The sequence below is a fragment of the Hippocampus zosterae genome, chromosome 15, assembly GCF_025434085.1.
Source record: "Hippocampus zosterae strain Florida chromosome 15, ASM2543408v3, whole genome shotgun sequence".
In the NCBI taxonomy this organism is placed as follows: domain Eukaryota; kingdom Metazoa; phylum Chordata; class Actinopteri; order Syngnathiformes; family Syngnathidae; genus Hippocampus; species Hippocampus zosterae.
The window spans coordinates 3,463,752-3,490,869 of NC_067465.1; the positions used below are offsets into that span (position 1 = coordinate 3,463,752).

A 27,118-nucleotide genomic window follows, 5' to 3' on the forward strand; every position below is an offset into this window, starting at 1 on the left:
CTTCGTTCGGCCTCAAACGGAATTGTGAGTTTTGGCCGACTTCTGTCAAGATTTTGATCGTGCACAAAGTTCGAAGAAAGAAGTGTGCAGTTTCGTTTTTTTTTTTTTTTTACAAAAACCAACGCGGAGGTTCTGACTATCGCGTGTAGTGTGACACGAAAATACGGAAGAAAACTTACATCTGTCCCCCAGGATGCCATCGATGCTGTGTTTAGTCCTCGGTTCGTTGTCTTCCATCTCCCTCTTCACCACCTCATCACCATCCTCATCGTCGTCACCCAAACTGCCGAATTTGGACCTCATAACGCGACTGATGGCACTCACTTTAATTGGGAAGAAGAAAAAAATATAATTGAAGGAAAACTCCAGACGTTATGGAAGCAGAAATGAGCTTTTTTGTTTTTATTTACCTGAAGGAACGCTGTTTCTATCACAGATGCCATCTTTTAATAACTTGTCCCTAATTTCCCAGCTGAACATTCCCGGGTTTTCCCTCTTGTACTCCTCAATCTTCTTGTCCAATTCTGGAGAAGCACTTTGCTTTATGAGGAACGAACAATAAAAAAACACGATCACTTTTTTTATATTTAGCACTTCATAAAAAATGCCCGTGCTCACATTTCTCTAAAATAATACACATGATGTCGTTTTCTGTATCTTAGTGAAAGTGAAGAGCTACTCGCATTCAAGAAATGACTTGTAATAAAAATATGATCACTTTTTACGTACAGCATGTTTGTTCTTGTTCGAGATAAACTTTTTTTTTTACAAAAAGCACGATTTTTTCTATTAGTATGCAATATATGAACTTTATTAAAAACGAGGAATAACAAAAACATGTTCGATTTTTATATACAGTACAGCATTAATTATTGGAGCTCACATAATTATTTCTGTAAGCATGCAACATTATTTTAATATCAAAATGAGAATTTTAAAAAACATGCTGTCTTTTTATATATAGCATTTTGAATGCCTTTTGAGCTCATATTTTTGCAAAAAAAAATCATGCTTATTTTTAACATAGAATAACAAGTCAAGTCACTTTTTACATGCACCATGTTTATCAATTGCTGTTTGTGCTTATATTTCTGAGGGGAAACGCTGACGATTACTCCGACAGACACGGAATAATGCTCCAAAATAAAAGAATATTAAAAATGTTAACTTTTTTTTTTAATCCAGCATATATGAACAGATTTCTGCTCCTAAATTGCATGTTTCGTTTTTGTTTGAGCATGCAAGAATGTTTCGGGGGGAAATAAATAATAATCTGACTTTTCATATGCAGACAAAATGCGGTTGTGCTTGTTTCAGGGGGGAAAAACGCGTGCTTATTTCTAGATGCAATATATTACGGAACGGATAAGGAAAAGAATATATTGTTGTCGAGCATCGTTTTACATTCTGTTTGTGTTTCTATTTTTGCGATACAAAAAAATACCAAAACCCCATTTAAAGAAAGCATCTCGATGACAAATGGAATAAAGAAAGAAAAAAAAAACATCGCAAAAGTGCTGCACTAAGGTCTCATGCATGTCGAAATAACAATTTCAAAATCCGTCGAATGGCATTCGTACCTTTGGCTTGCTCCCTCCGATGGCTCCGGGCCGAATGGATCCAGTCTCCTGGTAGCGGCACAAGATCTTGGACACGCAGCCGTGAGAGACCCTCAGCTGGCGGGAGATGACGCAGGGCCGGACCCCGTGATGGGCCATCTCCACGATCTTGTGGCGGATGTGGTTGGGCAGAGGCCGGCCGTTGATGAACACGCCGCCGAGCTGGTTGACGCGACCCTGACCAAGTGGGGTGGACACTGCCGATGGTCCAGTGAAGTGGGGGTCAGCCCCAAAATATAAATGCATAAAAATATTAACACGATGGGAAAGTAGTAAAATAATAAACAAAACCCACATACTATAATAGATTTGCTTCTTTTTTTTTAATGGTTTTACCTTCCAGAGAATAGCCTCCCCGCGCGTAATTCTGGTGTGGACCGGGTCTCATCATTCTCGTTAAACCTCCTGCAAGTGCTGTCATGTCTCTTTATCGTCTGTCAGCCCCCCACCACCCCTCCCAAAAAAGTGCGTTCCAAAATGCTTGTTTTGAATCCCCAGCCCTGTCAAAAAAAGAAAATATGTGCAGCAGCACTCCTTATTTGCAGGGTGAAGCCTGCCTGCTTTCCTCGCTCAACAGGTTGTTCGTCTCAATAAAAAAAAAAACTGTCAATAAGAACCGAATTGGGCAAAGTTCTTCTGGGGGTTTTGCGTCAAACTTAATGGAGTTTCGCAAGTCGTCCTTTGAGGATTGCGAGGATGTTTTGGGAGGACGGAGGGGTAGTCAAACAATTTTATCCGTGGTGGCTGTCCCCTGTAATTCGCAGGCGAGCCTGGTGATTGGTTCTGTCTCCGGACGTCCAGAGGTCGCGGGGCGTTCTGATTGGACCCCGAGTTAGCCCCTCTGGATGGTGGCTTGCCCTCAAGAGGGTCATCTGGCTGCGATGTCACAAGTTTATGGTGGATGCAACTTTTTTTCACAGGTTTTAAAAAGCAATGGATGACGCTTTTACCTGTTTGATGTCTTGTAGGCTCAGAGCATAACTCCACATTGTCTTTTGATTGCCTTCATTTCACTCGAGGGACGACTATCGGTCTACTTGTCTGCAATAGATCATCGAAATCAATGTTTCTCGAACTTTTTTTACACCTGCAAAAATACTTTAAACTCCCCAAGTAGCATTACCATGACCAAAATACAGTCGCTTAGTAGGCCTAAGTGTTCATTTTTTAAAAACTAGGTTTTATTCCTAAATATTATTTTAAGCTTAATATTACATGCAGTTTGAACATTGAACATTTTTGAGTGACCCCCAAGGTCTTAAAATTCATTTTAAAATTATTTTACTTTTCTTCGACTTTGTTTAATACAAATTAAAACAGTCTTGTGGCTATAAAAAGTCTATATACCCTTGGTCAAATACTAGGTTTTTGTCATAAGAAAACTGGAACCAGGAATCAAATTGCAAAATTGTGCACACCCTCTTATAACTGGGATGTGACTATGTTTTGAGTGAACCAATCACATTTAACCTCAATCTACCTGGTGGTATTTTAAGTTCCTGTGATTAATCCAAACTACACTTCAGTGTTCAAGCAGTTTAGTTTTTTTTTTGTCTTCTTGCAGAAGCCTGAAGGTTTTGTGCTAACGCTCACTGCTTTTTGTTTTGGAATTGTTCATAATTGCTTCCACCGTGTCTAAGGCCCTGGTTCCAGCGGAAAGAAAAACAGCCCCAAAACATATGATGCTGTGACAATCATGCTTCAGTGAAGGGATTGTTTTCTTCAGTGATGAGCAATGTTGTGAAATGACTCATTGAAAAAAAAATCCACACACATTTAAAATGTATCTGTGCATGCAAACACTTCGTTTTTTTCTACTTTCTTCCCTCCAAATTTTGCTGCTGTAGATTGCAAATTTCTACATTGTGAGACAAATAAAAGGTTTTCTTATCTTATTTAGTTGGAGGTGGTTGTGGGGGTTCCCCCCCCCCCAAATAAAAGGCATTCAAACAGGGATACAAGCGTGACACAGCATGCAAATAGCAATCATAACCTGTTAATGGTGTCTTTGCAATGTGGTCTGGAAAAAATGATGAAAGTCTTTACAGGCAAAGAATAGAAATGAAAACAATCAAACTGATGGAGGCTTTTTCCCCCCCTGAGGCCCAAAACATTATTTTCTTACACTCATAAAAATCATGGATCCGTTTACACTTGCCAAGATATTAGATGGACAACAGGAGGCAAGCATTCATCTTTTTTTACCCCTCTTTCACATATATTGTGTTACATTTTCACATTTTACATTTGCACAATTTAGTTTTACGTTTTGCAAAACGTGTTTACAAATTTGCAAGAATGGTTCCCTTTTTTTTTTTTTTTTACTTTTTACAGTTTTCATTTATTGTATAATAATCCTGTGCATTGGATTATTTATACTAGTTGCTTATTCCTATTAATTCAGCATTATGTTTAATAATATGTTGCAGGCCGCGTGTTACGACAAGGCAGTAAACACCTTACAAAGTGGTGCCATGTTGTTCACATTCAACGCCCCGAACAGCAGATGGAAATATGAACTTTCAAATCCGATTGCACATGTAATGAGTGCGCTAAAATGTGATGAGCGTCTTTTATTGTTTCGTTTTTGAAACTACACAATACCGCCCTAGAAAAAAAAAAAAAAAAAAAAGCTTCATCAAATGGTTGCAGCAACAATGAGAGCTGCAAGGACATGTGTTGGAGACACACGGCAGTGTAACACAGCCGTGCAAATTCTCGATTAGGGACACATAGAAGCACATGAGGGATCATTTGACTTACTGAAGCCTTGTCAAGTTGTGATAATTATGATAATTAGGCGTGTTTAACAGACCGATACATTTTTGGCTCCCTTCTCCCCCAGGAATAAGACAATAGGCTGCCGAGTGACCGACATCCCCAAGATATAACTGGTCATGACCCCCGTAGGACAAACTGGTGCATTGTTATAACTAACATTCTCTCATAACTATTAATAAAGATCGTGTAACTTTCAGGAAAAACGACAAATATGCAAATGAAGCAGGAAAAAGCATCAAATTAAGGATGTAAGGTTTTTTTGGCGGGGGGTTGCATTCCTTTTTTTTTTCCTCCCCCATATTAAATTCAATATTTGTATTGCATTTTGCTTTTGGGGCACACGCACACAGCACTGTGTGACAAGAGGGCATGTGGAAACATTATATGTCCATAAAAGTCATAGTAAAGTTTGACTATCATGAAAAGGACATTGGATCCAGCGTGTCAAATCAATTAGCAGGGCAAACCGAGTCAGAAATGTACTGTGGCGGCGGACAAAATGCATTAAAAATGAAGTACAAAATGTCTCTGAAAAGAAACAGTGTGTTGCCTTCACGAAACGCAAGAAGTCATTCTGGCCTTTCGAGGGGGTTGGGGGGGGGGGGGGGGGGGGGGAAGCACAAGTCTTCAAAGTGCACACATGACGACAAGTAGTCATTTGCCAGTCCCCAAAGACAAAGTTATGGCTCTCATACAAATGCTGTAGATTTGGGCGTGAAGTGTAAAGCAAATGGGTGCGCTTGGTCTGTTCGAATAAATCCCTCATTTATTGTACCGCTCAGCATTGGCTAATTGAGATAATCCTCGCACTTAATAATAAAAAAAAAAGTTATTGATCTGAATCTTAACTAAAGAGAGTCGCGTTGGCCTTTATATGGTCAGCACAGGCGTCATTATAGACGGCTTTGTGTAAATCGTCTTTCTTTTCTTCCGTGTCTTGCCAAGGAATTTATGAAGATAGACACCAATGTTTATTATGCCGGAAAACAGCTCAGGAATTACTGACATGGAAGTAATAAACAAAATATTGGTCTCATAGCCTTTTTGAACGTTTTGGACCCCCCCGCCCCCCCCCCCCCCCCCTTCCCCAGCACATTCAATAAACAAAAGGAGTCCCGTTGCCTCAATTCAACCTTTGTGGAGTATCGTGATCTGAAGGATTGAAAACTGCAAAAACAGTGTATATTTCTAAATCGGATTGCATCTGAATCAAAACGCACTGTAGCATGATCAGAAAAATGAGAGAAGAATGATCTTATTCTGCAAGAAAAACAAATACTACAAGGTGATTCAAAGATTAAAATGTGTTGAAGTTAAATGTATAGCTTCAGAAAAGTTTACATTGCGCTGTTTTGAAAATTTGAACAAAGGCATTCTATTCAATCATATTTTATGTCAACAAACCAATTGTTAAAAATATTTTTTTTCCCTACGTTATTGCGAAACACCCAGAAATGTTGAAAAAGACGCAGTGTACTGTTGGGATTAGCATTAAATCTGTTGTATTTGCCCGAGTCATACTTGACTACATGCATACAAAAAGTCTACACACCCCAGTTTACATGCCCGGTTTTTGTGACCACAACACACGGTCAAACCACATGTTTGTTATGGTGCAGTGAAACCAATATTGAATTTTTTGGCCAGAATTCCAAAAAGGTACTGTATGTTTCGTGCAAACACATCACTTTTCATCTCCACAAAAATATCCTACCTGAAGTGAAGCATGGTGGTGGCAAGATCATGCTTCGGAGGCGGAGGGGGGTTTCTCTTCAGTTGAAACTGTGTTGGAAATGATAAGCAGTTCAAAATAACAGGTGGTGTGCTTGCATCAAACTTTCAAAAAAATAAAAGAGAAGAGTTCAAAATATGTCAGGAAAAGCCTATTAGAACAGCATGAAACCGGGGGTTCATCAGAGGCCTTTTAAGGTGTGCCAGCTTCTATTTAACAGGCGGCTGAATGTGATTGGTTAACTCTGAACACAGCCACATTCCAGTTGTACTAGGGTGTGCGCACTTATGCAAACACATTTCAGTTATTCATTTTTATTTCCTCGCAAAAAGATTGGTTTTTTTTCTAATTCAATTGCATTGTACAGGTCATAAGTTACATTAATGGTGGGAAAATTTGAAAGTAATTTATAGCGGTGTCTTTTTTTTTTCTCACAAAGACCTGGCATTTGAGTGTGCAGACCTTCCAGGAATCTACACGACTGAACATTTGCATTTTACAAACTGCATGATGCTGTGGGATGATTTCTACCAGCTTTTACACCATAAAGTGGGCATTGTTAGGAAGAGGATGACATTCAGGGAGGAAATCCATTCCCTGGTTACCTGCCTCAAGGTATTATCGTTACGACGGCAGGCCGAAAAAGAGGGACTGTTTTTCGGATGTGTTTGATGTGATCAAATACATACGACCCACAACAGCCGAGGGCTTGAGCTCCAACCGAGCGGTGTTACCATGACAAAAGGGAACTGTCAGTAGAGGCCAGGTGAGCTGCCTGGAAAAAAAAAAAAAGAAAGAGAAGGAGAGCAGAATTTGTTAACAATACAGCCTGTGGTCATGCAAGGAGCGCTTAATAGTTTAGCTAACGGTTTACGGGCCCATGAGAAAAAAAAAGTAAATGCAGATTATTATCCACCTGTATGTCAGGTGGGATACCCTCGACAGAGTATGCTGTCTGCACGTGTGTGTTTGTGCGAGAGAGAGAGAGAGAGACACACACCTTGAATTGTGTTTCCTACACCTCCACAGGCACTTGATGAATCAACAAAGTGAATAGTTTTTGTCAAGGTAAAATATTTTATACATTTGCTCTATTTAACATAGTTATTTTGCCATTGGTCATAATGTTTTGTCTGCTTGTCAAAATGTATCCAGCGAAAATTCTGAGAATATTTATCGTCTCTCAATGCCTGTGACTGATTCCCGTTTTCACACTTGATTTCATAGAAGTAACCGCTTGCCAATTTGGGCAGTTCTACAAGACAGCCGCATTGACGAATTCAGCCACACGAGGTCGCTAATACACTGAATGCATCAAATGCTCCGTGTTGGCCACTTTTATTGAACCAAGGCACATATTTTACAAAGAAAAATCTCACAGCATACTACTTAACAGAAATGTAGAAAGATGCACAAATGAACCACTAAAACCCACTGCTGGTGCGGCGCTTGTGAATCACAGTCCTCTAATATTGTTATTGTTACTCACAAACCACGTTATGTAAAAACAGTCAAATTAAACTGGAAGTAACAATTTCAAGTCAGGTAACTTGTACCTCAAGGCACCGATACACCACTTTATTTTCATAATATTAAAAAAAATTGCCTGCAGAAAAATATTATTTTTCTCAAAAATAAGAAAGTGTTTAAGTCCTATGTCCCTTTGGGACACATCTTTAATTAGAGTTAGGATTATGAGGACTGCCCTTGGAAAAATTTCCCTGGGTTCCAAAAAATTAAGACGCCCTGTGAAGGAAGGAAGGTAGGTGTCAGTCATTAATGGAAACGTTTTGGCGCTGTCCATTGCTGTAGTGCTGAATAGCAGAAAGAACAAAAAAAAAAGGGTGTGGGCATTCGAACATATCTAACATTGGTTCCATCTACTGTAAGCACATGATGCCAACTTGTGACAAATTGGGAAAGAGATTTGAAAATCAATTTCACAGCATCCATCCACAGGATTAGGACGGTGGTTAGTTCTGGTGTGAGTTCCGAGTCCGCGGTCTGTGCCTCAAGCTGCTTCAGCGACTGGGTCATGGTAATAAACTCTGGGATCCAAAAGCAGAAGCTCCCTCTTGTATTTAGAGGTGTAAACGCTTCAATGATGGGAGTGACTGTTGCAGGATTTAGATCTGACCCACAAACAGTCCCCTCCGGAAGTACTGGAACGGAAAGATCAGTATAGCAAAATAGTTTCATTTGATTAAACAAATCTAGTTTTAACCATACTTTAATAAAGTAGATGTGATATGTGCATGCGTGACGCATTGCATTTGAGTGAAACTTATGCTATGCCTAAAAGTTTGTGTTTGTAACAGTATTTGATTAACACACTCACAAAAAAAAACATTATCAAACAGATTTGCAAGATTCTCAAGTATCAGTACTTGGTATTGGCGGGTACTCAAATGTAAGTACTTGTACAGTCCCCAGGATGTTTTCTAATACTATAATCCAATTCTTTATTAAAAAAGTGACCAGCTTGGTGTCCTCTAAAATCCACTTTTTCTACCAAAATGTTCCATTGTATTAATGCCCGACTCCCCACGGTGGACTGACCCAGCAGGGGGTTCCGAGCCAATGACCCTGAGGGTACATGCACCTTCACAAGATGAGAGAAATAACTTTTGGGCAGGGGGTCAAAATAAGTAGTGTTGTAAAGTAACGGGACAAAGGGCGTGCAGATGACCTCCTAGGGGTTTGAAATCATCTCACGGCCTTAAGTTTGTTTTCCAAGTCATATAACCCACGAGAATAGATCAACTTCACTAACGATCTGCTTCATGCCTAACAAAAAGTTTTTTGTTTGTGTTTAATTAACTCCATTTTATTTTTTTTTCAAGTGGTTGCACAAAGTAAAATCATCTGGATCCAGATACTTTGGAAAATCTAAAGTATAAGTAAAGCCTTTCATTCAGCAGCAGACTGACAGTTAGTGTCTTATTTGTTGTGCGGCACGTGAGATGTGGGCCACATCGATGTGAGTGATGTGCTCAACAAGACATCGGGAATGCAAATGAAAATGGTACCTCTTTGAAAGCTCGTACCAGCACCAGCTCCACAATTTCTTCATCATCATCATCATGTTTCACTTTTCGGAGCTGCCACGGATCCTTGCGGGGACGCTTTCTTACAAACTGCCAATTTAGAAAAGAACAAAGGTAGTTTAGTGACTAAAAGAAATAGTACACAAATAAGAATACTATTACTTTAGAATGTCATTACTGAAGTAAAAGTTCAATTTTATTTGAACCACTTGTAACGTCACGTTTTTAAAGATCCCCCTTGTTCATGGTTTTCCGTAGCCATGTTCAATTGAGACATGGCGATTCAAAAGCGACCCAATGCTGCCATCTGCTGGCCAGAGTTCATGTTTGCTTTCTTTTTTTCTTTTTTTTTTTACATTACAGCTTAATAATCAAACCAAAGCTGGCCGATTTTATTCTTCATCCATTTCTATTAAAAAAACAAATCAAAAAACGGAGTTGACTTCAACTGCCGTCGCCAGCACTCCTCGCTAAATTTCTCGTTTCACAACAATGGCTCACACAGTTAAGGCAAAGCTACAAAGCTCGTTTTAAATACACAACGGGCAATTCTCTTTATGTTTATCTTGACAGTCAACTTCAACTGGCAGTGGCAGGAAAGAGACCAATTGTCGAAAAATGTGTTTTGATATGCTAAACAGCTGCCTGTCGTAAAGCACTTGTAGCTTCAATTTTTGCTCGCGTGTCAAACCCCCCCCCCCCGCCCCCCCAAAAAAAAATTGAGTGAACAACTCCTCGTGTGTTGAAAAAGGCCCAAGTTGTGTTATCTGCTCACGAGTCAAAAAGATGTCTCTTTTTGGATTAAGAGTCGGTGGAATCCAACTAACACAGTGGGCATTTATCTGGGCTTAGTGTTGTTTTAAGAGGCGACACTGGTCTCGGGAGCAAAAAGATAAAAATCCACCTCATTCAGGTTTTCAAAGGCAGCCCTTCATTTGGTCATCCAGTCAGTGAGTAACACCGCTTAAATGCCACCGTGACGAAAGCGGCAGAGAAAAGGAGGGGTGGCAGCCTACCACTGAGAGCCACAGGCAACACGGCGTCTGGGGCCGCCAGCTTCATTTCATAGGGGACCGCAGGGCTTAAAGTTAAAGATTACTTTGAAATCTGCATCCCTGCCATCAAACTCCTCCGCTGCGGCCCTCCCGCCTTCCCTCCAGCCGTCGCTTCCCTCTCCCCCCAAAAAGAAAAAAAAGCTGTCGCCACAGAGCAAAGGATGAGTCGGGAGCCAATCCTCTTTGATGACAGAGAAGGATCCTTTTGTTCCCTAATCCCCACACAAGCCTTTCCCTCCTCCCCCTGCTCGCTATTTCTGGACGTTCAACTGGACACCGAGGGGTTTCATTCTAAAGGCGCCAAGTTAGGGGGTTCACCTGCTTGGCTTTGATTGAAATCTAACAAAGTTGCCTTCTTAGGAGCCTTCTGCTTTTTTGTCTCTTTGGAACAATCTCCTGCTTTCACGTCATTGAGAGGAAGTGCAACAAGTCACATGACAGGGGTCAGTTCAGTCAAAGGTGTTTCCCCAAGGAACAACTATTTAGCCCTTCAGGAAGAAAAGGTCACCCAGAAACAGACACTGACGGGGTTCCATTTCCTGTCTGCCCGTGTTGCTTTTAAGATGTGGCTAGAGCATGCGCCATTATCAGATTGGACACACATTTCACAGAAGGAGGGGGTCGGATGAAAGCGCTGTTCTCGATATGAACATCTGCCCCTGTCAAAGACCTTCTCGGAAGCATAGCCCCGAGGAACGCCATTATTACGCACTTGCTTTGACTCGTCTTGTGATCGCAAGTTTTATCTCAGCATGTTCATCGAAGTTCTTCTTTGCATGCATTTGAGGGAAGAACGACCCACAAGCAGACATATGGCCTCACAAGTGTGTGGATGCTCCGAGGAGTAGCGAAGAAGGGCTCAATGTTGACAGTCAACGGGTCAAAGGCACTTATCTATGTTGCTCTCACTTTCAATGTTTTTCATCATTTGAGAACAGAGGTAGAAGAAATGTTACACACAATTTCCGTCTACTACTCACTTGCTTGGTTTCTGTGCAGGCAGTTTCAGTGAGTTTGTTTAGAGTCTGCCTTTCACACAAAGTCAGCTGGAACAGTCTCCAACTCCCCACGACACTGTACAGGATGAGCGGTTATAGATAATAGATGGATTGGATGGACATTCACTGGCTACACTGCAAACCCGAATAAATAGCCTCACTCTTTGGGAATTGGCGAACTCAAAAGTTCTAGTTCTCTGAACTTGTATGTTTTGATTATATCCAACTGATATTTTTTGATATAGTTCCTCAAAAGCTTTGAGTTAGAGCAACTCAGTTCTATGTTACTAAATGTTAGTTTTCAAAACTTTATTTATGAAGTTAACAGAACAATGTAATTGAACGTAAACGTGGAATTGACTTTGCACTAGGTAAAATAAATACACTAATATGGATTCATTCAACTGGTTTGCTGATACTTGCTCCTATAAACATAAAACTGGTTTCCATTTAATACATTTTATTAATAGCTAAACAAAAAAATTTCATAAACAGCGACCCATTTCTGTTTTTGTCTCTGTGAAATTGACCGATAGTAACCCGACTGACGTCCCCGCTATCCGAGCACGCGCCACCTCCAGTTCTCCAATCACGGGCCGCCAAACGCGAAACGTCATCCAGTCGCTTCCGGGCTAGGAATGCCAGCCCGACTGCCGCTAAAATGTACCATTTTAACCAATTTTATCCGGCTTTCATAAATTACTGCAAATATTGACTTGAGGCCAATTGCACAGCGCTTTTAAACGACCTCAACATAATGCAGGAACTTAGCACTGAAGGTTAACAGTACCTGAATCAATCCGGCAGTGGCTCACGCGTAGCGGATGAGGTGAGAATGTATTGAAGCTTGGCAAATATTGCCGATTGTTAGCATCCGGGATGCTAAAGCGCGCGTCACTCCGGACTTGCTTTGCCAAAATACAACTTCGATTGTGATTTAATTGCGTGCACTTAAGGATTTCGATGGCGTCAGCAGCTGCCATCAGTCTCAATGAAAATGGATAAAAATTTGCTTTTTTTGCGAGCGTATGTCCAAGCTAATTGCGAGTTTACAAGCAAGGGGCTTTTTCCCCCATTAAATTTAAACGCGATGTTGCTTTAGATGCTTTGTGTGGTACCTTTAAACCACATTTCCTCACACAGTCTTTGTGAACAAACATGCTATACGTTTCCGATCTGTGGTCGTGTGTCTCGTCAAATGTTATCTGTGTGTCTTAAGGCCAAAGTAATCGATACTTGAGCATAACCTCTGAATTTCAAGTCTGCTAGTCATCGCAAGAGTCTCAAAAAGCTGCACAGGCCCACAGTTGACAGGGATGGATCACGTCCCCTTGTTAAAACCTCGCAACCGGGCAAGTAGGTTTAAAAAAATAAAACAAAAAAGGAAAGTAAGGAACCCTTCACAACCTGCCCCGGTCAGTGTAGCCTCCTCCCAACCTCACCTCATTTACTCAGGAGGAGGGAGGAAAGCGGAGAAGTGACATTAAAACAGGCCAAACCCAGATGGCAAAGAGGCAATTTGCAAAGTAGGTGTGGTTTATTAAATTAAGTGTAAAAATAAATCTTTCATCGAGCTTTCGAAAAATATAGCTGCTCTATTTTTTTGCAGGTAGGGTATTCCAGAGTACTGGAGCCTGAATAGAGAATGCTTAAGAACATGCAGACTTCTTTTTAGCTCTTGTGGTCACCAAAAGGACCAAGCATAGTTCTTGGGATGGAACCTATTCATCAACAGAATCGGCGCACACACCATGACAGTCAGATAGTTGGCATTTTATCATGTTGGCCCAACCCTCGTCATTGTCTAGTGTTACATTCTATGCTACACCGTTATATTAGTTTGCTGAAAGACATCCCATTTAAGAAATTGAACCCTAGCCTCACAACTAATATATCTTTATTTTGCATTGTGGCGAGAGTAGGGTGAGCTTGTTTTCAATTTTCATCTATTTTTCTATGTTGCTTAGATCTTTGTTAGGACAGTCTGATTAGCATAGATTTTTTTAGGCTGTTCCAGATTAGTCAGAAAAAAAAATCTAATACATGAATCACCTTTTCCAGATAGGCGGATAATTAACTTTTGGTCTCTTAATGCTTAGATCAAAGAAATGAATGACAGGCAGAGCATTTAATGACAATACTCTGTCTGTCATTAACTAATTAACTTTACAACAGTGAGGAAATTTCAAGTATAAAAACATGCAAAAAAAAAAAATAAGCTTGAGCTGATAAAACTTGATAGACAGCCATTCTCGCTCTGATACACAGCTGATAATTTTGAGGTCTTGCGGATGGCAAACATTGCTGACTGAGAGAAGGTGCTAAGAATAGATTTATTTACCGTTGTCTGTAGGGTTGTATAGAGTTTTGTGCATTTGATTTTGCTAATGCAGGCTGCATTTTCCTGCATTGCAGGTCAGGTTGCCTCGCTCACAGAAATCAAGCACAACCACTGATCTTCCTCCAAGACGTCTCCTGGTCTTCCTCTTTTTTTTTTTCCCCCTCCCCAATTTATATCTTTCCTCTAAAGATGAAGCTGAAGGAGGACATCAACCCCCTGCTCCTGCAGGTCTTTCGATCTGTTGTCTGGGTCTACTCTGTGATCACCTTCATACCCTGGTACTTCCTTTCCGGGGCAGGCACCAATTTAGAACGGGCCCGCCGCATCAAAGCGCGTTCAATTAGCGGCCACCCGGCGGGCCCGTACAGGGCCATCAACAGCCAACGGGAGCTGGTGGCGTGGCTGCACCCCGGGGTTGACACGCTGGATAAAGTGTTTGAATATGCAGCCAAAAGGTTTCCCCAGAGGGACTGTCTGGGGACCAGGGAAGTGCTGAGTGAGGAGGATGAGCTCCAACCTAATGGGAAGGTCTTTAAGAAGGTGAGAGAACATTCCTACAGCAGTGCCTCGACTTGCGACTATAATTTGCCGACCAAAAATATTCGGATCTCGAACCGTCATGTGGAAAATGTTCTATTCCTGACCAGCGGTTTCATGGCACCGTCACATGATTTCCACCAATTTCATTGCAGTGTAATTAATTAGCAGGCTTAGGCAAAGAAAGAGAACACCGAGTCTATTTTCAACAAGTAAAAACAAAAGCCGTTTTGTGCACAGGGAGGCAGTCGGTGCCGTAGCAGTGAGGGCCCTGCATGTGGCACTATTTGACTAGATCTGAATGAAACGAGACCACGATGAGCCGTCCAAGAAAGATTTCTAGAAATCAAACAATTCCCCTCAATAGTTTCGTTAACTTTAAGAGATAAACTTAAGAGTGGTCACACGAGTGAACAGTGTTGAAATATGTGGCGCGTGCAGGTCATTCTTGGAAACTACAACTGGCTGTCATATGAGGAGACTTACCAGGCAGCCAGGATGTTCGGAAGCGGCCTGGCGTCCCTCGGCCAGAGACCTCGGTGCAACATTGCCATCTTCTGCGAGACCAGAGCCGAGTGGATCGTGGCGGCTCAAGCCTGCTTCATGTACAATTTCCCACGTGAGTGACATGTACTCCAATTGTTAGTTGGCGAAAAAGGCAGGTTGTGTGGAAAAGGAGTAAAAATCGGTTCAGCCGGTTTAATATTTACCCTTTTAGCTTGTTTCGTTTGGACACAGCGAGCCATATTAAAGTACACCGGCGTCGAGGTTCAGCCAGCCGACCGGCCCTGAAATGACCTTGTCAACCCCTTTTTAAAAGGAATACACCTGAGCTGCAAGCCAATCGGGTCAGAGCTCAGCAATTGGCCATCCACAGGTGGTTGCAATTTCCTTCCCTGAAACAATCACCTAAGCGCAAAACGACACGAAGCGCCGCACAATCACCGCGGCAACAGTTTGGGATGGAGAGAAATGTGCACCTTTCTCCCCATTCTAAATTCATGAAAATCAGCGGTTAGTATGGGTCATTTGACTATTGAAGTACTCTGATTGGTGGCTTTTCCCCTCTGTTATTTGACAGTCGTCACCCTGTACGCCACTCTGGGACCCATGGCCATCGCCCACGGTCTGAATGAGACCGAGGTCACCCACATCATTACCAGTAACGACCTGCTGCAGAGTCGTCTCAAGGTACCTGCCGGCGACATCTATCGTATTACTGCAAAAGTCGTTCGAATAGAATCATAGTTCACTAAACCGCTGCTTGTGGCAAGGGGATATTCATTTGAGATCCACTGGCTTTTGGTGAAAATCGCAATCGAGAGAGACAATTAAAAAAAAACAATTTTTTAATAGTTTGACAGATTGAAACATGGGTCTTAAACTCAAGGCCCAGAGGCCAGATCCAGCCCGCCACGTCATTTCATGGGGCCCGCGAAAGCCAATCATGTGTGTCAACTTCCAGAATCTATGCTCAAATCTGTACTGAAATGTCAAATTGACATGTGTAATAAATAACGGGTTTTTTTTCAATAATTTTGTTACTCTCTTGACACTCACTTGAACAAACAAACAGTGATACTCACACGCATATATTCTCTCTGTTCTTTGGGAACAAAACAACAATGTCCAGTAGGGGGAGCTTCTCTGTATTCTCGTCTTATGAATTTCACTGCATCTCTTCCAGTACAGCTCACTGCTGACCAGACTGTCGTGGTGCTACACTGAAAGCGCAAAATTCAAAATTTAGACATGGCTGTATACCCGTCAAACCCATTTAAAAAAATTGCTTTAAAATCTGCACATAAAAGGGGGTGGGGGGGTTCGCTGTACTATTTTCAAACATTCGGTTCAGTGAAATCAATGTCAATTGTCATCATACTTCCTCCCATCAGGCGATGTTGTGCGATGTTCCGAGGCTGCAGTATGTCATCGTAGTCGACAAGAAGCCGCCGAGCTGGCAGGACATCCCCAGAGGCGTCACCATCCACAGCATGGACGCCGTTAAAGAGATGGGATCCAGGCCTGAAAATTGTGAGCGTTTGCGCAACCGGATTAAAAAAGCTTTCTCATTTTGCCGGCGAACTGCAAGTACCCTGATGTGAAATTGGATTGATGTGTAACACACACAAAAAAGACATTGTCATCGGATTAACGGGGCGTCGCTCTTCGTGAATTAATCGTTTTTCCATTTGATTCAGAGAAGGTACACAAAATGGCTCCCCCCCCCCCTCAGCTCTGCGTTCAACCCGCGTCTGCCATCTTGTCTGTGTGCACAGTAGCGACTCACGGCAGACAGCCGCAGTCGTCGGACATCGCCGTCATCATGTACACCAGCGGCTCCACGGGCATCCCCAAGGGGGTCATGATCTCCCACGGCAACATCATCGCCGGCATCACCGGGATGGCAGAGCGAATTCCCAACCTCAAGTACGCAGAGATCAAAATGGACCGCTGAGGTCTCCGAGACTTCCTCGGCGTAATTACTGCCGTCTAATGCACTGCACCTCAGAGCTAAATGGCCACCGATAATGGCTAACGATAATGTGTGTCAGTTAACATGCGACTCGGACAAAAGTATTGGGACGTCTACAGGAAGAGAAACGGCCACCATTTGCAAAATAAGGATACCGAGCAGCTGTTGTTTCTGTGTTGGCAGCGAAACGGACACCTACATTGGCTACCTGCCGCTGGCCCACGTTTTAGAACTCAGCGCCGAGCTGGTGTGCGTCTCTCACGGCTGTCGCATCGGCTATTCCTCCCCGCAGACTCTCGCCGACCAGGTCGGCGTACGAAACGCATGCTTGCCGCCTGCACACATGACATTGAGCATTTATTTAACGCTCGGGTCACATTGCGTGTTCCAAAGACACTGACGGAGAGTTGATGCGGTGTGTTGTCAATCGTTGCAGTCCACCAAAATCAAAAAAGGCAGCAAAGGGGACACCAGCATGTTGAGACCGACGCTCATGGCCGCCGTACCGGTGAGTCTTCGGATGCTGCGTTTTCAACGCGCCGAATGTGAACTGATGACTCTCCTTGCCTGGATGTGCAGGAAATAATGGACCGCATTTATAAGAACGTGATGACAAAGGTGGAGGGAATGAGCAAATTGCAAAAGACGCTCTTCGTGCTGGCGTACAACTACAAGATGGAGCAGATCTCCAAAGGCTACAGCACGCCTCTTTGTGACAGGTGACGATGGCCCACTCCACGCAATGGACTAAAATCGTTTTCATCCAGTATCTTCAACAGAAAATCGAATTTTCCTCTTGTCCGAATGCCCCCCACCCCCACCCCACCCCACTGTCTGACCACCATTTATCCCTATAAAACGTCTTAGTTTGGTGTTCAAGCGTGTCCGGGCACTGCTGGGCGGCAACACACGGGTGCTACTCTCAGGCGGAGCCCCGCTGTCGGCCGCCACGCAGCGCTTCATGAACATCTGTCTGTGCTGCCCCGTGGGGCAGGGATACGGCCTCACGGAGACCTGTGGAGCGGGCACCATCAGTGAGGGTCAGTACAGAAACACCGTTGGCCTCCCATTTGCAGCGAGCACCCAGCCGTTTTGCGTTTGGCTTTTCACAAATTCAATTATTTGTGTTATTTTCGGTGACAAACTCACTGAATTTGAAAAAAATAAATAAAAGTCAAAAGGAAATAGAAACTAACTATAATGATAACCCTGGTGCTTGTGAATTCTTGTTAAGAGTAAATTCTTTGTCATTAATTTATCTTGCTGATGCATTAATATTTGCCAGTCAATTCAGTCATTCACCATTAAAAAAAAAAAGGTGATTTATTTTTTTTTTTGATACTTTGCAGTTTGGGACTACAGCACCGGACGGGTGGGCGCACCGCTTGTATGCTCAGAATTTATGCTCAAGGACTGGGAAGAGGGTAAGTTCAGCAAAGCAACTTTGGACTCAAAGTTGACCGGTTCTGAAGAGGTGACTTTGTGCGTCCAACAGGACGCTACTACAGTACGGACAAGCCCAACCCGCGCGGGGAAATCTTGATCGGCGGACCTAATGTAACAATGGGTTACTACAAAAATGAAACCAAGAACCGCGAGGACTTTTTCGTGGACGGGAATGGCCAGCGATGGTTCTGCACTGGAGACATTGGAGAGTTTCACCCCGACGGATGTCTTAAGATCATCGGTGAGAAACCTGTTAAAGATGAGCTGTCGTGTTTGAATGAAAATGAAAGGTGACATCATTTTTTTTCAATGGGTTAGGTGGATATTATTAAAATTTTACCGTACTAACGACGTAATTAAATAGAATGTAATGAACGAAACGGTTTGTGCATCATGATTCATTGCGGCTCCTTCTGGTCTGCACAACCTGGCCACTTGGGGGCAGTCTAACATGACCGAAAATGAAATATAAAGCTAAATGGACATTTAGCAAATACAAAACTTGTAATTCTCTCTTGTGTTTAATTTGACAGTAAACTCCAACTGGCAGTGGCAATAAACAGTTTGCAGCTTCTTTGTTTATATATACTGTATAAAAAAAAAATTCGTCAGAATAAATTGTTCAATAACCAATGAAGTGCCGCCAGGTGGCGAGTTAAGATCACTTTCTAATTAATAGAAAAGTACCTCTTTGCCACCATCTTTGACACCTCTAGGCAATTACATTTTTTTTTTTTTGAAGGAGGGTGTCAACTACTGTATTCTCAAATTTCTGCTATTTAACCACAGAACAGAGAATACACAAGAGGGACCTTTTCGGATTGTGACATGTTATCTTCCCACAGATCGCAAAAAGGACTTGGTGAAACTACAGGCCGGTGAGTACGTCTCTTTGGGAAAAGTGGAGGCCGTTCTGAAGAACTGCTCGCTAGTAGACAACATCTGTGCCTATGCCAACAGGTAAAGTCCTTTGACAAAATAGGCAGACCTTTTTTGTTGTTGTTGTTTTGTTTTTAAACGTCTTTATGTTGGTCTGCAGTGACCAGTCGTACGTGATTAGCTTCGTGGTGCCAAACCATAAACTGCTGATGGCACTGGCGGAGCGGATGAAGGTGCGGGGCTCGTGGGAAGAGATCTGCAACAACCCCCAGATAGAGAAGGAAGTGCTCCGCATCCTGACTGAAGCTGCTCTCTCATGTAGGGGGTTTTCTGTCCTTAAAAAAGAATTGCCAGAGTATAATTTTCATTAAAAAAAATATCTAGACGACGCCAACTGCAAATAATCATGGTTTATGTATACAATACTTTTTTTTACTTGTCTGGTGCTTGTATGTTCATATTTCAAAAACCGTCATGTTCACCAACCCTTTTCTGCTCTCGCCCACGCAGCAAAACTAGAGCGGTTCGAGATCCCCAAAAAAGTGCGGCTGTGCTCGGAACCTTGGACACCAGAGACTGGCCTGGTCACAGACGCATTCAAACTCAAGCGCAAAGAGCTCAAAACGCACTACCAAGAAGACATTGCAAGGATGTACGGAGGCAAATAACACACGGCCACACACGCACGAGAGCATGTACTAACACGAGAGGGTCCGATGCCCCTGAAAAAACGACTTTGGGGGAGGGAGAGCGGGGGTGCCTTATGATTTCGATAAAAACACGACAAGACAGACCCCTGGTATTGATTAAACACATGGGAAGAATCCACCTTCCACACAAACCAGTGACTCGCACTCCTGCCAAGCTCTCAGCGGTGCGTTTCGGCCTTGGTTGCCGCGGCAACCAAGGCCAGTCGCGGACTTCTGCACGAAAGGGAAACAAATAGGTGGCCGTGGCCAAAATAAACCGGAGGCGGAAATGTGGCCATCTGAGCAGCGCCTCATCAATAGTTAATGAGTTCATTAGAATCAACAGTAAGGAGTGAAAACATCAAGAGTCGGTCGGGGACTTAATTGAGCCAGTGCTGATATATATATTTTTTTCTTTTATATTTGAAACGTGTCACCGCACAAGAATGTCAAACAAACGTGATAGTGAATTGGGGTCATCCTTTTTTTTCACAGAACAAAAATACTCTTATTTTTTAAAAAGGGTATAGGCTGAAGTGAGACATTTTTAACATTTGTCCCGTTTACATTTTCAAACATGCTAGTAAAGTTGATACACGGTTAGTTCATTTTGTACCTTCTGCCAATCACGTTGAAGTGCATTTAATTGGTACTTGTGTCACCGCCAATAATTAATGTTTTTGTTCATCCGCAGCATCTATGCTGGTGACACACAAAACAATGAAATTGGCAAATGACCTTTGGTTCACTTTTGTGACATTATTGTGCGGTGATTTTTTCTTCCCCCCCACACACACACACACACACACAAATAGATATGCGTGATCAGTCGACACATTTCAGTGTGATTTTTAACCAATCCCAATTGTTGGAAACGGCTCTTTGACAATGGTCATGTTTTGGGGGGGTCCCGAAAAGAGATCATTTTCGAGGGATTCCACCTGACGTGAGCGATATTCAAATATCACTGTTCTCGCTCAATACTGCAATGATTCTGATCATCTATTCTCTCTTACTTCCAAATAGGATCCAGGTTTTCAATCTTTGCTTTTGTTGCTTCTTCTTGTAAATATACTTTTTTTTTTGGTGCAAAAAGTCTTGCAAAGCCATGAGTTGTCAGTCGGATGTTTTTGTGTTCATTTGTGGGTTTTATTATTCTTATTGGAAGAGCACCATTGTGTTTTATTTACGACTTTTGCGCATTTGTGATTTGTATGTTCACCCAAAGACGTTTTTTTTTGGATAAACTCATGTCCCAAAAGTTTGTTTACTTGAGTACGTGTTCACCGACTTCTGTCTACGCCGTGACCACTTCGCTCTTAGGCCTTTGGTGCCATTTTGATTCCACTCCCAATATGAGGAGCCCGTAGTCGCTTTAGTCAAACGTGCAACGTTCTTCTCGTCATGAAGCACGGAGTCAGGCTTTGGATAACTTATGGTGTTCCCTGTCGGGTTGCAGCTGGCTCAAGCACAATATGTGTTTTTCATGGCGCGCCTTGTCAGTTCGCAACTAATTTACTACGTTATGTTACTCTTGTCTTGATGTGCCTGGTCGGGATGTGGCTGATGTCATGTTCTCATGATGCACCTTGTTGGGTTGTGGCCATCTTGTTTTATTCAAGTCATGATCCGCTTTGTTGGTATGTGACTGACTTACTCTGTGATGTTCTCGTCAGGATGTGCGCCGTCAGGTTGCGGGTAACCTAAATTCTTCTAGTCGTCGTGCGCCTTGTCGGGTTGGGGAGAATACCATGTTTGGTTCTGCTCCTTGTTGGGTTGCAGCCGATTTGCTACGCTGAGTTGGTAATGAGGCGCCGTGTCGGGTTGGAGCTAACTTCCTTCTTTAGGTTCTTGTCATTATCATGCCATGCCTAGTTAGGTTGCGGCTCGTTGACCACGCTGTGGTACTTCATGTTGCGCCTTGATGAGTTGCGATTTACTGCGTTAGGCTCCTTTTGTCATGATGCGCTTTATAAGCTTATGGCTAACTTATTGCCGTCTTCTCATCATGAGGCGCCTTGTCGGGTTGTAGATAATGTACGCTATATTTTCTCGGGTTGCGGATCATTTAACGTTACAATCAATCTAGTTGGGTTGTGACTGAATCACTACATCATGTTCTCTTCATGATGCGCGGTGTTTGGATGCGGCTAACTTGCTAGGTTAGCTTCCTTTTTCCCTCTCCGCTACTAGCTTACTTTTTACCTTATTGTCGCAATACGCTTTGTCATGTGGATAACTTATGACATTATTTTCTTCTCTTCGGGTTGCGGCAAACTCACATTATAGGCAGTTTGCTTCCCAGCACCTAAATTTCACGTTAAAGTTACCAATCAAGCATTTAAGCATTACTTAGCTATCACATTGGAATGGATGTCTCCAAGGGAACGTGCTGTAAATACTTTGCCTTTTTTTTCCTTCTAAATTGTACTAATACATTTACACTCCTTCCTCAGGCATCTTTTTTTTTTACCTGTGAATATAACCATTACTTGTGCAATATTTATTCTCCAATTTTGGTTTCAATTACATAGGAACATTTCAAAAAAAAAGGTGGCATCTCTTCACTGAACTTTTTAAAGTGCTCAAGCGGTGGCATAGAAAACCAAGAGAACGACATCGGAACCCATAGGAGTAATGTAGAGAGACACTGAAAAGCATGTGTATGTAAGTGTGTTACTTTGCTTTTGTTTGGATTGAAGACTTGAAGGGATGGGCCATCATAACTGATGAATTTATGGGTAAAGAATTCTGTTGGTACGTGAAAAGAAATCTTAATCAACACCGCTTAATTTTTCAGAGTTCTGAAAAATCTATTGTCCCATTGAAATTATATTTCAAAAAAATAAATTAAATCCCCCTCAATCAAACATCGATGCCCATCCTGAGTAGACGGCGAATATTGACGTACGTAGCATGTGCGCAACTGAATGTGAGGAAATGAACACAGGCCTGTGGAAAGCCGTTAGAGAGTGTATCCCATATGACTGTTCTGTTTCACACTCCTGCACAACTTTGGCATTACCAGTCGGCCATTTGCAGGTTAGTCTTGACGCAAAACTGCACTAGTTGACATCGTGTCACTACTAGTACATTTCCCGTCTAATTTGTAACCTCACGAATAATACGAGTAACACGCAGGTGTCAACTAGTGCGCAGTTTTTCCTCGTTCATGGCATGTCTTACTATGTCAAAGTTGATCTAGTGAGGACAGAGAGGGGACTAGTATACACTCAATCGGGCTTTCCATACACTCCTTGATATTACAGAATTAATTTCACTTGTGTGTGTTTTTTTTTTTTGTTTTTTTTTACAGATTTCATGTAACATTGATAATATGTGATGCAGTAAATGCATACATGAGGTTCTGAAAAAATGAAATTTTATTTCATGTACATTATTTACTGCAGTTTTTTGTGGCATAAAGCCAAGGAACAAAAAAAAAATGTATTGAGATCATGGAATGAATTTCTGACATTTTAGCACCCAGGAATGCAACTTATGTTTTCATATATTTGCGTCTATATTCTTGTTGCCTTCTGACACGTGAGCTTGTCTTTGGGGCTCCTATGAATGTGACATCAGAAGTCCAATTTCTTTTCAAGCTCACGTTCTTTATAAGTACATTTTATGTCGAATAAAAATGTGTGTACGTACACACGTGAAGACTCTCCACTAACAACCCAGGCTAAACTTAGCTCCATCCCTCTGCGCAACTCTCAATTGAGATGTAAGACTTAGTGAAAATAGGAGGTCAATAACAAGTAAAAGAGCAATTGATGCCCACCCCAAAAATTGATTCTCTATAATGGCCTCGCATTGTCAGCAAAGTACTAAATGAAGCGCCTTGATTCACTGAAAATTGTTTCATTGTCACCGAGGTGGCCGCATCTTGGAGTGTTAGAGAAAGAGTCCCAAAAATATAACGAGTTCAATTTTCAGTGTATAATGGAGCATTGATTTTAAAAAATAATTTATGAATAATGAATAAGCAGATGATTGCTGTACAGGATTTAATAGTCATCTTAATGTCTGGGGGCAGGGAAGGGGTCCCCTCAAACAAGTGTCTCCTTCCTTATTTCTGTGATTTGGCTTTGAATGTTATGGAATAAAATATTTCAAAGTTTGTGGCGTAAAGTTGGGTGCTCTTTTTTTTCCCTTTGAGGCGCGGCGTGTGACCAGCCGCTTGGCTTGAGATCATCCTGAAACTGGTGTTCCTATGGCAACAAAGGCCAGAGAGTGTGTGCGTGCGTGCGGTATATCGATGGTTACAGAACACGCCGTTCGAAGATGCGTCCTTCAATCAGAGCCTAATAGAATCTCTATTAAATAGACGATTGTTTCACAAAAAGCACACTTTTCATGATGGAGACGTACAAGTATATCGTTCATTCATATTGGCTGAAACAGCCATCGAATTTTAGGCCATAATAAAAGATTTTTAAAAAGACAAGCGATAAATAGACTAATTTCATGGGAGTGTATTGCAAATGTCATTTGAACAAGATTTCTTAAACTTGTATGGGAAAACTAATGATACCCGATTTTTTTTTTTTAACATGTTGTAAATGTCCCCGCTAGATGAGACATGAGCAGAGTGAGCGCACCACTAAAACCGTAGGGAAAAAGGAAGGACATCATCCATATCGAATAAATGTGCCATTTTTCTTAACTAAAAACGTGAATTTTTTTCGGGTGAGGCATTGAACGGCTTCATGGCATGTTTATTCATTTCAATGGGGAACAAAAAAACAAATCTAATATAGTATAAAGGGTGCAGGGCAATTAAAAATGGCCATGCTTGTTCAAACTGTAGTTTTCTTTCGGCTTGTGACAAAGTGACCTTCGGTTAACCCCTGTGGCACCATTGGGGGCATTTTCTCCAACGTGAAGGTGCGTAAACGACGTCTGTTAATATGCATGAACTAACGTGAAGAGGAGCAGTGATGATGAAGAGACAGCCACAGAGAAAGATGAGGGGAGGAGAGAAGGGGGTGGGGGGTGGCGATACGTCTGGACGATGACTCACCGATGGTGGGTATTTATAGCATCAATGAAGGGGGGTGGGTGGGGGTACTTGGAAGGTGGAGGACAGCATCATCACGCAGCCAACGGGGAGTGGCGGGAGAAGCGAGCGCTGAGAGGGAGGAAGCAGAAACTTGTTGGAAGGAGGCCGTGGGCGTGGGTGAATGAAATTCTGTTGAGAGGATGAACTGCGGAGAAAGGCAAAGAATTGGCACTTGGTCGAAAACAAAACAGCCACTGGGTGTGCCAGACTTAACAGTGACGAATGTGGATGAGGTACAAGTAGGAAGCAACGCAGAGTGGCTTGCAGTCGGGCGGTCAAGCCTTCGTGGACATCCCTGCTGGCTTCTGGCTTACATTTGCGACTGAGCCGACATGAAATGGTTGTCCTTTAATTCCAACAGTAATTCATCGTCATTTCAAAGCGTGTGTCTTTAGGTGTACAGCAACATTTGTGGGCTTTTTTTTTTTAAACCTGGAATAACATTTCAGCTTTGATGAGTTTGGAAAATGCGATTGTTTTAGTTTGTTCCATCGGGTTTGTTGGCTTTTAATAGTTTTTTATTTCAAACGTGCTTCATTTTAGTATTAGGTTTGGTCTTATTTTTGTTTATTTGTATGTTTTTATTTGCATGCGTGCAAGATAATAAACATCACGGTATCTTGGTAAAAGCTCAACAAAAAATAATTTTTAAAACAATCACAAATCAAATAAGGAACAATAAGACACAGACTTTGAAAAAGTGCAGCGCATACTTCCGATTCTCAACTCTAACCTCTTCAATCAAACGGGTCACAAGGAGCCAGTAGTAAAAACAACGCATAATACAAAAAGCGCCCGCAAAGGCAAGGTACAAGACAACACCGAGGATACACAAATGACATATCGAAAGTCCAATAATGTGGAAACCAAAGATCAAGAACGATTAAACAAAGGAATAATGAAAATACTTACATAGTTCCAAGAGAAAATAAAAGCGACTGTGAAAGATATCGAAAGGGTCTGTTTTCCATGGCTTGATGGGGAAACGCGGAACAGGTGCGCCTGCTGGAGGGAAACGCCCTTCACTCCAGCTGCAGCTGGAACACAATCAAAACAGACAGAATGTGACATTCAACATCCTCAAATAAAGTTCGAGTGTTCTAGTAGACTGTCCTGACATACTTGCAGCACAGGCCATTTGAGGTGGAATGTTATTGGCTGATCTAACTTGTTCATTTTTAGTCCTTAAATAATAATAATAATAATAATAATAATCCTACAGTGGTACCTCTACTCACGAAGTCTCTTCATCCGATATGTTCAAGATACGAAAGATACAGTACGGGCTGTTATTCGCAGCTCCGAGTTTCCTGAACGCAACATACTAATAGCTGTTCTGCCATTGGCTACTACCGAACATCTTCCTGGCTAGTGGCTGAGAGGGACCTCGACCGCATTTACATGGAAAACACGTCTCTACTTACAACATTTTCTCGTTAAAAAAATGTTCAAGAACCGATTCATTTCGTAAATCGAGGTGCCACTGTAGTAATAATAATAATAGTAAACCTCTCTCAGACTAGTCACCAAAACTGAGCAGTGAAAATTGTTACGCAGTATTTCAAATTTTGCAAGTGTTCACAAGACACAACTTCAAGTGAGATGTGTGTCACTTCAAATGCAAATGCAGACGGTGGTGCATTCGCTAGCTGTTATAAATAGAGTGTTTTTCAATGAATGACAGCGTACGTTCTAATGATGCTCCCTCGGCATGACATTGTTCCTTCATCCCAAATGCATCGCGCCTGAGCGGCTTCAATGACGTCAGCGCGTGTGCGTCACACGCCCACCGCGCTCCGCTCCTCCTGCCCTCCCCTCGCCCTTCATAGACACTAACATAATCCGTTTGCTCGTATGCAAGCGCGTCGTTACCGTTGAAAGGGATGAGCCAGAGCACCGAGGAGGCCGCTCGCCCGCCGATGCGCATCCATGAAAGAAACAAAACAATGTCATGTCAAGAACCAACATTGAAGTGACGAGAAGCGATCAGGAATTAATTTGTGCAGTCAGTTCATGAACAAACCCCCCATTGCTGACCATTTAAAGTGATGGAAACCAATTCCAGAATAAAATGCAGCACAGTGGATTTCAAGAGATGAAGGAAGGCTTAATTTGCAGCAATAACAGGAAATCAAGTGCTGAAAACAAACCAAAAAAAATGGTCGTTGGTGTTTCTATGTGCACCTCTGAATTATTACATTCTTAGAAGTACCAAGAACTAAACTGAGGCTCAGAGGAGATCGAGCCTTTTCTGTTGCTGGTCCCTCTCTCTCTGGAATGACCTCCCACTGAACATTCGGCAAGCCTCCTTGCTGCCCATCTTCAAAATCCTCCTCAAAACTCACTTGTATTCTTTGGCATTCGACTCAGCATGACTTAGATTTGTTCTTGGTTTTACTGTTTGGTGCTTTCTACCGCCTTTATTACCGATTTGTCTTACTGTTTATTGT

The 27,118-nt window shown here is 42.2% G+C and overlaps 2 protein-coding genes and 2 long non-coding RNA genes across 6 annotated transcripts in view; 2 read left to right on the forward strand and 2 right to left on the reverse strand.

The window, feature by feature from the left end:
- pax3a (paired box 3a) overlaps nucleotides 1-16,133 on the reverse strand; it is a 38,347-nt gene extending 22,214 nt beyond the window's left edge. Inside the window, exons 1-8 of one of the 3 annotated variants that reach the window (XM_052087942.1) lie at nucleotides 15,993-16,133; nucleotides 15,697-15,834; nucleotides 9,162-9,269; nucleotides 6,822-6,907; nucleotides 6,115-6,182; nucleotides 1,581-1,816; nucleotides 411-540; nucleotides 180-323 (exon numbers count right to left, since the gene is read on the reverse strand). In XM_052087942.1, the coding sequence (XP_051943902.1) occupies nucleotides 180-323; nucleotides 411-540; nucleotides 1,581-1,816; nucleotides 6,115-6,145 (541 nt within the window). In that variant the 5' untranslated portion in view covers nucleotides 6,146-6,182; nucleotides 6,822-6,907; nucleotides 9,162-9,269; nucleotides 15,697-15,834; nucleotides 15,993-16,133. Of the gene's footprint in view, nucleotides 1-179; nucleotides 324-410; nucleotides 541-1,580; nucleotides 1,817-6,114; nucleotides 6,908-9,161; nucleotides 9,270-15,696; nucleotides 15,835-15,992 lie in introns of all 3 variants that reach the window. The other 2 variants (XM_052087941.1, XM_052087940.1) reach the window with 2 other exon arrangements.
- Nucleotides 11,832-19,805, forward strand: acsl3b (acyl-CoA synthetase long chain family member 3b). Its single transcript, XM_052087936.1, has 15 exons — nucleotides 11,832-12,061; nucleotides 13,648-14,113; nucleotides 14,552-14,729; nucleotides 15,192-15,301; nucleotides 16,006-16,144; nucleotides 16,390-16,540; nucleotides 16,770-16,893; nucleotides 17,023-17,094; nucleotides 17,166-17,305; nucleotides 17,454-17,626; nucleotides 17,936-18,010; nucleotides 18,082-18,273; nucleotides 18,878-18,992; nucleotides 19,072-19,229; nucleotides 19,422-19,805. The coding sequence occupies exons 1-15, from the start codon at nucleotides 12,057-12,059 to the stop codon at nucleotides 19,577-19,579; spliced, it is 2,256 nt and encodes a 751-aa protein (XP_051943896.1). The 5' UTR covers nucleotides 11,832-12,056; the 3' UTR covers nucleotides 19,580-19,805.
- LOC127616389 (uncharacterized) lies at nucleotides 16,781-26,854 on the reverse strand. Its single transcript, XR_007967101.1, has 4 exons — nucleotides 26,541-26,854; nucleotides 25,581-25,705; nucleotides 24,630-24,813; nucleotides 16,781-16,921 (listed from the first exon to the last, which is right to left on the reverse strand). It is a non-coding gene; the product is annotated as an uncharacterized LOC127616389 (long non-coding RNA).
- On the forward strand, nucleotides 20,393-23,737 carry LOC127616388 (uncharacterized). The gene is made up of 2 exons (XR_007967100.1): nucleotides 20,393-22,119; nucleotides 22,154-23,737. It is a non-coding gene; the product is annotated as an uncharacterized LOC127616388 (long non-coding RNA).
- Nucleotides 26,855-27,118: the final 264 nt, after the last annotated feature.